At 40.3% G+C, this 13,756-nt stretch overlaps 1 protein-coding gene across 1 annotated transcript in view; it reads left to right on the forward strand.

Annotated features, from left to right (window-relative positions):
- The first annotated feature begins 2,592 nt into the window (after positions 1-2,592).
- slc24a3 (solute carrier family 24 member 3) overlaps positions 2,593-13,756 on the forward strand; it is a 63,984-nt gene continuing 52,820 nt past the window's right edge. Inside the window, exons 1-2 of the mRNA XM_086142562.1 lie at positions 2,593-2,929; positions 6,335-6,463. Of these exons, the coding sequence (XP_085998688.1) occupies positions 2,734-2,929; positions 6,335-6,463 (325 nt within the window). The 5' untranslated portion in view covers positions 2,593-2,733. The remainder of the gene's footprint in view (positions 2,930-6,334; positions 6,464-13,756) is intronic.

Consider the following 13,756-nt stretch of genomic DNA (forward strand, 5'->3'; position numbering starts at 1 on the left):
CTTGGATTCCTTGTCTCTAACTCTGTGTCAAAGCTCCATGCTCCAAGGGGTTAAAAAAGCACAGAGAAACCAGTTGCCTAGAGCCTTGACCACTTTTTCCATTCTTGCTGGAAAGTTTCCAGTGCTATTTATATGAAACCTCAGGCCTGACGATCAAGAAACCCACTTGGCCAGGATCAAGTATTATCCATCATGCTAAAAGTACCGTTTCACTCAAATCAGTGCTTTAAAAATGTGAAAAGGCAGAAACACAGTGGAATCTGCGGTCCATCTCTTTTCTGAAGGCAACATGCATAACAAGGCAGAGACCTAAACAAGTGAAATCAATCCATATGATGTAACTGCTATTGTGCAGCCAAAGAAAATACTACATCTAATCTGTTCGGGCCATGATGAATGATTTGCTGCAGTGAACATTCCAACTGTTATTTAGACCAAATGTCTGAGGGGAAACAGAGACTGTCTTTTACCAGAAGGATTGGCTCACTTTTGGCTGAAAGGTTGACATATTTCAGAATTATAATATTATTACTGTTATTATTTGCTGAGGGAGTGAGCCTGTGAGACATCAGTGTCGTTTTTGGCTGGTGCCATACATACAGTATGTTTGGTTTATTTATATTAGCGCAAAATGCATACAAAAAAAGCAAGAGAGAGACATTTTCATGTGAAAAAACAACAATATTGTGCTTAAAAAGTACAACCGACTGTATATGACACACATGTGCCCAAAGGAGGGGGATAGAAATCTCAAACCATGTCTTCCTATTCTTATTTACTTGACAAGCAGTTTTACCTATTGATACAAAATTATGTGAATCGATCAGTTAAGAAAAAAAAAAATAATAATTTAAGGATTTAGAGACATTGTATAAAGTTGTCTATAAACAAGAGCCTATCAAATGGTGTCACACTACGATGTCTTCTTTTAGGAAATTCTTCTCGAAATGTATAAAAAGTGTTGCTCTACCCAAAAAATAATTTGTTGTGTTTTTTTATTTTATTTTTATTTCAATCATTTAACATCGCATCAGTATTACGTCGACCTTTAAACCCAGAGCTCAACAGTTAGAAATGGGGTAAAGAAAAATATAATCGAACCAGGAGTAAATCATGACACTAATTCATATGTCATGGGAATAGTAACTCAGATGATCATGTTAGTTGCCAATACACTAAAATGAAATACATGGTTGTGTTTCGAGTTCTTGTATTCCATTGATGTGGCGGCGATACTGATAAACTGTTTAATCAACCACTTAACCAAACTATCTTTTTAGCCTGATCTCCGCCGTTTTATTCATTTATTTTGACTTTCAAGGTTTTAGCTGCCGTACGAATCATCGTCTGCATTGGGGATATATATATTGTAGCAGCTTACGAATGTTAGGGTTCATGTTGATGCTTGTTTTCTGTGTGATTTTGGGGTTGCTGGGAATTTTGTGTGTGTGGTTTGGGGTGCAATGAATTTTGTTGATTTTTTTTTAACTGGATTTGAGCAGGAATAGTTAGTTGTATTGCGGGCTTGTGTGGTGTGGCAATGGCCAACAACTGCTATTGCTCATTAAACAGACGTTTTACTGTCACCCGGGTGTGAGTGACGCAGGAGTCTAACCCTTGTATTTGATTGGTAATCCCATGTCCGCGCTCACGACTCGCTAAATAAAACAATCACCACATTAATCAATGCAATTAAGCACACATGAACTGATTGTATGACAACGTCCCTCTGAGGTAGATCTGGGCGTTTTACAGCCCGCCAAACTATTTTCTTCGAATATTTTAACAAGTATTTTCAATCAAAACTGAATTTAGAGATTGATTTTTTTTTTCTTCCTTTTGTTAAATTTTGTACAGATGGTTACATACAAAACAATGTTGGTAAATTTATATGATCATCAATGATTTTAAAGTTGAAATAATATGCCCCAAAAAAATGTAAATATTTAAATTGCAATTTTCATTTTGTTTATTTCAAATGATATATAGTTGGCCAGCGTATAAAAATTAAATTAAGTCAAAATAATTGGCCACCCTTGCTATAACGGCTTATGGGATATAATGTCTTCAGATTTGTTTTTTTTTTCTTTTTTAGAACAAAACGTTTGTTATTTCTGAGTAATATTTTATGTCGAAGAGGCAAATAGGATTTACATTGATAATAACAGGTAAAACAAAAAAATGACTTATTCTCGTGGAATTTCTGTGTGTGTATATGTGTGTGTGCATTTATCCACCACGTCCTACCGCTGTGTGCTTTTTGTCAAGGTTTCACCCTGCATTCGTGTGTGTACCCACGCGTATCTCTCTCTCCACACACACACACACACACACACACACACACGCACACACGCACACACACACACACACACACACACACACACGCACACACCTTGTCACATCCATGGAGCGCTGGTTCCTCCGCGGTCTACCTCACTCCGCGCAAATCTCGCTCTGAACGTCCGGGGAGACGCGGCGCTTCTTCCCGCTGCGACATCCGCGCCTTCGCCGGAGCGTCCTCGCTGCATCCCGGCGACACTCATTTCCAACTTTTCTTTTTTTTCCTTTCTTCCCCCACCCCCCTAACTCCGATGAAACCCCTCCCCTGTGATTTTCAATCGGGAGATAATTCGATTCCCCCTTGAAGAGTGTGTGTTATTTTTTTAATTTATTTTTATTTTTTTTTTGGAATATATATATATATATACATTCTCTGTTCCCTTCGGAATCTGCATGGATGTGGCAGCGGGAGCGGGGATGTCCCTGCCTGGTATCCGACTCAAGAATCGGTCGGTGCAAGTGATGCCGAACCAGAAGAAAATCAAAGCTAGACGGAAAAAGCGAAAGGAGTTGGTTTTAATCCAGGTCTGTTTGTTTGGCGGTTTGCTCCTGTTCGTGAAGGGCTTTGCCTTCTTGGTGGAAAATACGGGTAAGGATATCGCTCATTTTTACATAATTAAGACTAACGATAGCGAACTTCCAGGGTTAGCCGTTGGACACATGGGTTGAGTATTCCCCGGGTTTTGGTTGTCAGGGGCGTCACGGCTTCTGCTCGGAGAGGGATTTGGAGGAATTCTGAGGAGCTCTAACAGTGGAAAGCCGATCGATGTGGGGGAATGCAGACCCTCCTGTGTGTTAAGGTGTTTTGTGAGCTCAAGGGGTATAACTACTGTCAAGGATCACTGGCTCTAACTTTGAATCATCACCATGGATGCACTGTCTGGCTGTCAAACCACATAGATGCAACGAGATGAATCCATGATGATAAAAAAAAAAAGGAAACACTCAGCTGCTAGCACACACATCGCCTGACTCCATCTGTGTTCCTCTTTTAATGTATCAAGTCTGTCACTTTTTATGGTCTGAAGACCAAGAGGAATATTGATCTGCTCATGATCAGTGCATCATCAAGAAGTGATCCATTCACCCACAACACTGGACATTGTGGTTTCAGGTTTATTGTTTATCTGGAGAGTAGTTGACATTTTTGGCGCCAAAGTTCACTTGGGATTCATGGATTGGCCTTGACAACATTTTGGATTAGAATTGACATATCCTCCACATAAATAGGGTCAATATGTGATCAATGCTAGGTAAATGTTGCCTTGTCGAGACATGTATACCGTCTGATTTCATTCGGAATAGCAGTAGATATCATTTTTATAATGTCTGTTATGAAAATGTTACTCTGTGTTTATGGGCTATTGTCCAGCTCCAGAATTAACCAGACTAACAGATGCAGCATGGAGTCATTTTTTTTTTTCTCCAAAAAATATTGACACATGATTTTGAGAATACAGCAGCTGGCACCTGCCTCACAACAAAAACTGAAGTCACCGAAGTTCAGACATGAAGTCAATATGTTAGAAATGGGCGAATAGCTGAGGGGAATCACTAGCAGATTGTTTGTCTTTGCAGACAGGAAGCTGTCGGGCCAACTCCTGCTGGGGTTGGTGATCACGGTGAGCGGAGCGGTTACGACTCACGGCTCTGAGCCTAGGGTCGGTAACAATAACGTCTCAGTTTTATCACGGCTTCATGAATTGTGACACCGCCTCAATTATGTCTCAAACATTCTTGTGCGCCAGCATTTTTCAGAGGTAACACACAAAAGCAATTTCGTCACACTGAAATATTGGTGGCTCATTGCAGAAATGAAACCGCAGTGAGAGATGACAACACGTTTTAGTTAAGTGTTGACTTTCATTTGTGGTTTTCTTTATGAACTTTGGTGACATGATCCCAGTTCTCTGAACATATTTAGCTGTCATGATAATTACATGACAATTTTACAAGTCAGTGCGAACACTTATGTTTGTCAATATTTTTTTGTATCGTGATTCATCGCTGCTGATGACAAGTTGTGTACAGTGTTTTGGGCAGCCCTTAAAAGTCTTCACATATCACTGTTAACTGGCATTTTAGTACTTTGGGTTACATCCTAACTGCATATTCCATGACATGCATCAATACTTCTTCCTTTGTCTGCTCCAACCTGGATAAGAATAAAATGCAACACTGTGGTGGTCAGTGCATTTGCTATCCTGTTGTATTCCCAATATCATGGTCAGTTTGGTGGAATATCAGTCTACGTCGATTTATTTATGGTACGCTTAATAAAGTTCTGCATAATTAAGCACTCGACGCCTCTTCACAGCAGTGTATTAATCATTCCCGCACCGCTCTTCTGTTGCTGTGTGCGAGATAGCAAAAGTGGGAAGCGGCCACACAGCACTGGCACGCAAGCCCTCTGCTGCCATAGCTGTGTGTGTGTGTGTGTGTGTGAGATGCTGGAAGGCGAGTCCAGGTGAGAAGTTCGACAATGCCCCGAGGTCTATTGAACAACTGAGCTTTTTAAGTCTTTCTGAATCCTCCCCCAAGACCAGACTTGTGGTTGGCAGGCGAGGGAGGGCCACGCTCCTGCTGGGCTCTCCCAAGTATGAAATGCATTCGGCGATGTTGCTCCTCTCGTGAAGAATGTGCAGATGTAGCCACAGTGGGAAACCCACTTTGTGTGCTGTTGCCCCCCCCCCCCAGAGCACTTTGTTTTGGAAAATCATGAAATTCCCTTCAACGTGTCAATTGGGGGCAGGGGAGGAAGGGAGGCACCAAACTGACACATCTTTCTATTCACTCCTTCAGCTATTTAGTATCCTGGTCATACTTAATAGCACCTAAATTTGACAGTCAAAGTCAAATATGGTAATTGAACACAAAATCTTTGCATTCACTTATTTTCAAAAGGCCAAAGGAAGGTTTTAGGTTGCCGTATACGACCGCACTTTCGATTCTCATCTGAGTAAAGCAGCAGATTTCTAAGCTTCGGTTAACTTCGGCGGAGTGCACCCTCATCCCACCAGGTCTTTCTCTCAACCTTGTTTTTGCAGCGGTCAGGGTAACAATACTGTGAAAACCGCTTGAAATTTACCTTACAAACATACTGGACTGTCTCAGAAAATTTGAATATTGTGATGAAGTTCTTTATCTTCTGCAATGCAATTACAAAAACAAAAATGTCATACATTCTGGATTCATTACAAATCAACTGAAATATTGCAAGCCTTTTATTATTTTTAATATTGCTGATTATGGCTTACATCTTAAGAAAACTCAAAAATCCTATCTCAAAATGTTAGAATATTATGAAAAAGTAATTTTTTGTTTTTTTAATGCATTACAGAAGATAAAGAACTTTATCATAATATTCTGATTTTCTGAGACAGTCCTGTATGTATGTTTTGGTCACTATTCCCTGATAACCGCTGCTTTTAATTTTATTAATTCATTAATAGCTATTATAAACTGGCTGTGTTGCATATTTTAAAAAGCCCCAAAATGAATGAACAAGGTTTTAAAAATAAAGAAGACTCGGAAATTGAAGTAGTGACACCTTTTAATAGGTTTTTTAACCGCATGCCGTTGACAGATAGAGCCCATTGTGGGCTCAGTAGCTCTACTTCCTGAGCTGACCTTGTTTTCTAGAGGTCAGAAAGAGAGCGGGCAGTTGTAGCACTTTTCAAGAAACAGCAATAGCATGGTGCAAGTGGATCATGTGTGTCATAATTTGTTTTTTATTTCTTATTTTTAAGTGGTATCTCTCGTGATCTGACGTTCCCAGTGTTAATCCATTCAGAGCTGTCTTACGCAATACGAACGTTCTATGATGAGAAGATTTCCGATTAGTCAGCGTTATAGTTAGTCTTTTTTTTTTTTCGATTTCAAAAGGCTGTTAGAATTGCAAAAACTTCATTCTCCTTGAAGTGTAACATGTAAATATAGGTTCGTTTGTGTTTATCAATAGTAATAGCCGACTGTTGTGTCCCACACCCTCCAGGGTTTGACGTTTCCAGCCACAGCACTGAGGACAAGAAGGGATGGGGAGGAAGGAGGCTGCTGCAGGAAATGGAGAACAGCAGCTTGGAAGAAACGGAGAGCGAAGGATCTAAGAACTGCACTTCTCCAGGTATGATGGTAATATTTGAAGTAGAGACCACTCAAGCGCTCTCGCTCTCTCGCCTCCTTTCCTCCGGAATAGAGAGGGGAGGCGAAGGTGTTAAACAAATGATAAGCATCAAATGTTCGTTCTCCCGGCCCTCCCCGGTTGCTGTTTCTTCCTCCTAATACGGGGTAACCCAGATCGGGGTGTCCAGGTGATTTTCCCCGTGTGTGCTCGCCACAGCAGGCAGCATCAGTTCTGGCTGCATCAGCAATTTTCACAAGATGTTTTAGGACCATGCAGATTTCATTTGCACTTCCTGCACCTACTTTTTTCCTCTTCTTTTCAGCCCAACTCCCTCCTCATCTCCTCTCTCCGCTTTCCTCTGTTCCCCTCATGTTTTTCTCCATAATAGCCACATCTCTGAAAAATATCCCTGTTTCCATGGTGACCTTTTTATCTTATCATCAATGAGAGATTTCATTTGGAGGCAAGGAGAGTGTGTGAGGATGCTGCAGGCATTTAGTGCATGGAGGACTCTGTGTGCATAGTGCATGTAAAGTTTAAAGTCTCTCATTCTGGTTAGGGAGACTGAAATAGACTATGAGTGGCAGAGAATGCTTTCAGGTTGTAAAAAAAAATTACGCTTTTATTTTTTCTTCTATTGAGCCCATCCTCATCAGTCACATCTGCTGATATTTTTAGAGGCAAGTGAAAGGAAATATATGCGAGCTCCTTGTAAGCGACATGTTCAAGGGGGGATCGAGAAAGGGGACCGCTGCGGTTCGCCGCGACGCTTATCTTTTTTTCTTTTTTCTTTCTTTTTTTTTATTTTTTTACCCGGAGCAAGAGATGATTACCCTTTTCTCGAAAGTAGGCGATTCTGTGTTCTCATTAAGCAAAATGGCCATCATCAATCATCTTTCTCACCCTCTCAAGGTCGCTGCTATCTTCTATAAGGAGAGTACAGGCCAAAGTTCAACTTATTTTCTCCTCCTGCTTATTAAACAGTAGCTGCTCTTTCCTCCTCTGGTGCTATATATAAAGCACACTCCCCTTGTGGCTTTGTCCACCTCTCAAGGGCCACAGGGTTTTTTGCCTAAGAACCTCTATTTTTGAAAGTCTCACCGTGTTCTGTTGACTTCTTTCTGTTCTTGACACATAAAATCGGTTCTGGTAGGGGGTCACTGAGTCACACCTGGCCTGAAATTTGAGCAGCGACACTTTTTATTCTTTTAAAAAAGGTCGAAAATACTGTATGGGGCGGCGTGAAGAAGCAAAATTGTATGTAAGAGCAAACGCATATTCTCTTCTGAATGTGTCAACAATGCGACGCATGGAGAATTTTCCCATAGCGCCACGTATTGAAGTATTAGAACCTCTTTCTTGTCATTTTCTGACAAACTTAGAGCGCTTTGTTTCCATCATATGTATCTATATCTAAACCAAACTTAAATAAAAGCAGTGTTAGTATTTTCAGCTTCTTTCTGCTCTAAATGAGACATCGCATTCTTTCACTGATACTGCAACCCTGAAAATAGACGTTTTTCCAGGTTCATCGAAAATGACAAGAAAGAGGTGCCTTGTGCGTCAGTATCGGATCACGCAGCCTTGGGAGTGAGAATTTGTGGGTTTGGCATAAAGGATGGGTCCACATATGTTTTCGCTTGTCACAAAAAGTAGAATATCACAATTTCGGGTTAATCATTTTCAAAATTCTAATATTATGATATTTGGACATTCATAAACCATGGTAACAAATCATCTTTTTTTTTTTTTTTTTAAGTTTGTTTCTAACAAGTGACCTTATGTCAGTAGTACAAGTGGTCCACTTGAAAAAACGGCAGACCAATTTGAATTTGGGCCTCAAAAAGGGTAAAGGTCAGGGTGACCCCCGAAAATCCGTACTTTTGACCGGTAAAGCTTTTTGGCAATGTTATACTTTTTCACTTAGACTCAAAGGACAGACTGATGAGTGTAGAGGAGAATACATTACCGGATGTAACTCGTCAAATGATGCCCAAACCTCTTTATATATGCATATTTTCTGCCACACTACACATTAGGCAGTTCATTTTTTCAAAGATGTAAAGTTGGCATCATGTAAAGGGGAATGACACAAGCATTAATATGAACATTTCTTCTTTTTAATTATAAGAATGACACTAAGGCATTCTAACAGCCAAATTCAGGAAAGGAAGACCCAAATTCTGATCATGCTTTATGGCATAAAAGTACTTGTAATTTTTTTTTTTCACGTTCCTGGCACAACAGTGCTCAAATATTCAAGCAAAGCACCAGGGAGCATAACAACTTTCTTTGACCTGTAGCTGAATCGACACATTTCTGTACATGTCTGACAGCCTGCAGGACGGACGGCAAGTTGAATGAGCGTACACATGGATATGCTTGGAATATGCACGTCCTCACTTCGGGTCGCACGTGAAAAGGAGCCTTCAGAATCATCATTATGTCTCGCTGTCTTAATTTAATTTAGAGGACCTGCTGCTGCAGCTGTTTCACTTATTTGGTCCCTTGACCTGAATTGCATTATTTTTACTGTCCAGTCAAAAGAAAGATAGGTATTTTGTATCTTTTAGCCAGATCAACATTTAGTTGTGTCCGATTTTGATAACCACTGTTTACACAAGAACAAGGTAATTCTAAACAATGTACCAACTATCTGACGTAAACATACGTTTGTTTATGGGCAGCTTGATTTTTTTTTTATAATGTCTGTACTATGACAGCATACCACTTTACACTTTACCATACATTAATTTAATTTCCACCATTGAATCCTTAGTATGGGAACTAGTCTACCTTACCATAACACTGCAATACTGGACGATACAAATACAAGCACAAGTTAAGACAAAACATACTTATGCAGAATAGTGGGCCGTATGTAAAAAAGACTCATATCTTAAAATGACATATTAAATATTTATCCATCCATTACTGACTTGTCGCCAGTCGGTCCCAGGGCCACATATAGAGACAAATAACCCTTCACTCCCAAATTCACATACTGGGCAATTTTCCCACTTTTTTTTCCACTTAACCTTCTGCATGTTTTTGGCCTGTTTGAGGAAGCTGTGAGGTGAAAGCACGAACCACAGTGCCACCAATTTTTGACAGATAAAATGTTAAAAATGTGAGATAATAATAATAATATTAATAAAAATTTGAGATAAAATGTCGGATAGACTTCAAGAAATTGACGTCTCTTTTCAACCCCTGTATAGTTTTGCTAAAAAAAAGTTCCTGGAACATGGAAATGTGACACAGAATAATAATTTATCGCACCTACCATTAGATATTAAAAAAACAAACAGATGTTGGACCCAATGTCAAATAATCAACATTAAGTTTGAATTCATGATGAATCTAAATTAAGTTGACTTTGAAATTATTTGTTCTGACAGGAGCTCGAAAAACTTCTAAAAATTACTAAACTAAACTAACTAAATAAACCTGATCATTTTCCAAACAACTGCCTGAAAATGTCAGAATTCTCTTCTCCTGAGGCGAATCATGTTTCTCATAATGAGAAGCATTATTGAGTTGAAAATAGGAATTTCTATGCATAAAAGAATCCTTGCTTCTGACATGTGAAGTCTGTCTTGACACTAGAGCTGGAATGAAAGGCCTCATGGGACGTAATGATGATCTGCATTTTATGGTAGAAAAATAAGAACAACCAATTATTTTTGAAGACAGGGGAACAAGAGGGAGATTAGTCGCGATGTAGTTTTCATTTTTAGTGCAGCTGACTAAATGTACTTTTTTAAGCGGATGCCCACACTCTCACCTTCTTTTTTCACCTATGTGCAAATAAACACATCTCCGCGGTCCCACTTCATCCCTTTTCTTCTGCACTCAGAACACATTTGCAAAGACAGGTGCTCAGAGAGACCGATGTGCAGGTTCCCCTGTCGGTGTGACGCCTCTCTCTAGGGGTCTTTCCCGGGAGCCCGTCCTCCTCTGTTATTAAACATCCACTCTGCTCGGCTCCAACGCAACACTCCATTTCAGGAAAGGAGGCTGCTATGACTTAATCAGGGCTTCCCTCTGAGAAATGGTGTGTGTTTGTGCGTGTGTGCACGCTCATGTGTGTGTCTGCAACTTGAACCGCTCGGAGGAGAGCCTCATTAGGAATGGTGTTGATAAATGCAAGGGTGCTGGCCTGCTTTCAGCGTGAGGGGGGAGTGTGTGTGCATGTTTGTGTGTTTATTAACACTTGTCATACTCTGCCAGGCACTGCCATAACATGGCAGATAAATTAATCAAAATAGAATAAATGATTGCTGCTTTAATACCTCAACAGTTGCCCCCCCCAAATCAAGTAGAAAATTGCCCCCTCGGAGTGGCAGCAATGATTTCCTCTGAGAAATCAATTTCTTCTTATTAATGAATTAGCTCTGAGTGGGCTGCCTTTTCAACACCGTGACAGCGAGTGTATTAGTAGCTGCAGATGGTGGCAAAGTTCTTTCATAACTGCCGAATGTGCAGATTGGCAAAGTCATCTTGTTGTGAGCAGGAGCTCCTCCATGCTCCAGGGAATAGGACTAATCCATCACCTCAATTAGCTCAGCCAGAGCAAAATTCCTGCTGAGTCTGTGTCTGTTTCCACCTCACTCTTACTCTTCTGTGTCGAAAGCAGGTTCGGTTTACTATCGGCACCACCCCACGCTTATTTTCTATTTATTCTTTTTTTTTTGTCTGTCTTTCTCACACGCTAAGGAAAGCATTCTCGGTTCCCGGACTGAATTATAGAGCTGAGTTTGTTTGCCAGCTGTAGGAAAAGTGGCTCAACACACCTTTTATAGATTTATTCTGATGGTGGGACTGTAGGTAAAGGAGAATCAGCTTGCTCTCTGCTCTTCTTCCTCTAATGAGCAGCTAACATTTTTCTGGATTGTTGTCAGGTGTCTCCGATAACACCTAATAAAATTGTTTCATGATCTGTGATTCCAATCATTTTTCTGGCTTTATATGATTTAGCCTGCCTGTTTACCTCTAACCTCAGCGTGCAGAGTTCGTGTTTAAGATGTTCAGATACCGTGAATGGATTTGAATATTTGTCACTTTCAATCATACCTGAAGATACGCCGTTCACACAAAGAAAGGCAGGGGCTGGGGGTTTGTGATGAGAATAGACAGAACGCCGGTGGAAATGTGTGTGAGGCAAAGGGAGCAAGTCACGTCAACACCTCATTATCGGGAAAGACGTCGAGAGCAATCTTATTTCGGACAGTAGACCGGCGACTCCTGCGATGTGCAAGTTGAAAATCAGATACGCGTGAGGTGGTTTATCAAAATGCAACATAAGCACTTCTCTATGACCTAATTGGAGGATTATCACGTTCGAATTTAAAATTGATGGGACTTTCTCTGATTGTACTTGGTGGCTACAGCCAGTAGTGGTGGTCAAATAGAGGTAGCCAACCTCACCACTTGCCATTTGACCTAAAATAAGACTTTATTATGGAGAAAGTGTTTCATCAGCAATTACATTTTGTGAAAATTCTCCTTTGACCTCTCGTCGGAGAGACTTTGTCAGTTTTAATAGACTGCGGGTGGTTTCCAGGACATGGTCGGCGTTGGCCGTTGGTCTAAATCGAAAAGGTGCGCTATGCTAATGAGCGAGTCGTTGCGGATTGTGACGAATGTCTTTACGACAGGTGCATGATAACGTCATTTGGGAGACAAATGTAAAAATTCAGGGAACTCACCTGTGGTGGAATCTGAACAGACACTTGATTTGTAGATTGTGTGAAACGAAAGAATTAGTTCATGTCGGCTGAGTCGTCAGGGCCCGGTTCGGGTTGTTGACCCCTCCGGGTGGGTTGCAGGGTGCGGACACATCTGCTTGCATGTGTGTGTTGATCTGTCATGGGAAGGTGAAGGTTTGTGTCGAAAACCCATCCGCTTTTCTCTGAAGGTCTGTGACAACCAGTTTAATTCCAACATTGACGCATCCTAAAGTGTTTTTACACAACTCTAATGAGATGCTGGTACCCAGAATGTTTTTTTTTTTTGCAACTGTTTTTTTTTGTGCTTTTTTCGAATATATGTCTACTCCATTTCATGTTTTCAGTTAAAATTCCTGTAGCAACAGCTTCACATTGTTACATCTAGCAAGTATTATTCTATACAATAATCTATGGATACTATATGTAAATAGATCTGTAAGTTCAGGACATCAGACAAAACTAATTTGACTGAATTTTTAGGCTCTACTGTTAAAATAGAAGTTGTCTGTATTTTTTGAATAGTTTCTTTGATCCTAAAAAAATTGCATTTTACTGTTTCACCTGGGAGCAAGTCACTCCAAGCTAACAGTGAATTTATTAGTCATTAATGACGCATCTCTTCTGCATGGTGTAAAGTAATAGCAATAGAATTTGGATATGGACTGCAATTTGAAAAAGGCAATCATGTTAATCTACCAAAACCCAGTCTGAGCTCATTTTTAAATATCGTGTAGCTGCATGACGCAAGTCATCTGAACGCTAAATTCAAAGAAATGGTTGGTTCGAAACACAATCCACACATTAGGGCAAAACAGTGTGATAATGACATTAATTTTGCTTTTGTGACTGTACTCAAGGAAATTTGCGTGCTGTGTGAATATATCATTACACTGTGTTCACTGTGTGAACAGTCCTGGTCATGCAGATGTATATAGATATTTACTGCGCAAGCGCCCTGCTGCGCTAATGGAGGAGGCGGGTGCAATCTATTGCACCGGTGAAAAATATGAGAGTGACACTAAAATTCATTCATTATTGATATTTAATTAATGCACTTTGTAATGTACCGGCTATTTCTCTAAAGCAATATTTTATAGCCAGAGTGGGTAGATGAAAAGGCTACACACATGTATAGGCTCTCTTTAATAGATCATCATGTAAAGCACGCTCTGTACGGACGGCCCCCCATGCTGTTGCTTCATGTCGTCTCGCACTTACACAAAAATCACATTTCTCATTCATCTCATCTGAGCGCTGCTGCGATGCCCTTTTTTTTTCTACACAGATGAGCCATGGGGAGGTGAGCATTCTACATGGATTCAAATTATTTGAACATGACCTGCTCTGGTGTAAGCACTGCAGCCTGTGTTGCCATGGCAATGTACACTATTTAAACATGAGTCACTGTTCTGTTTGTGAAAAGCTGAGGTTATGCCCAACTTAACAGCCCAATGCTGTTTTTTCTCTGGATTTTTGGTTCTTATAGTCAATGTAAAATAAAAGGACAGAAAAAATAGTTTATCACATTCTGAAGCGATGACCTGAGCATCATATAGAACCC

This window comes from Fistularia commersonii, chromosome 35 (assembly GCF_037954325.1).
Source record: "Fistularia commersonii isolate RoL2024-O1a breed Wild chromosome 35, RoL_Fcom_v1.0, whole genome shotgun sequence".
NCBI classification, from domain to species: Eukaryota; Metazoa; Chordata; class Actinopteri; order Syngnathiformes; family Fistulariidae; genus Fistularia; species Fistularia commersonii.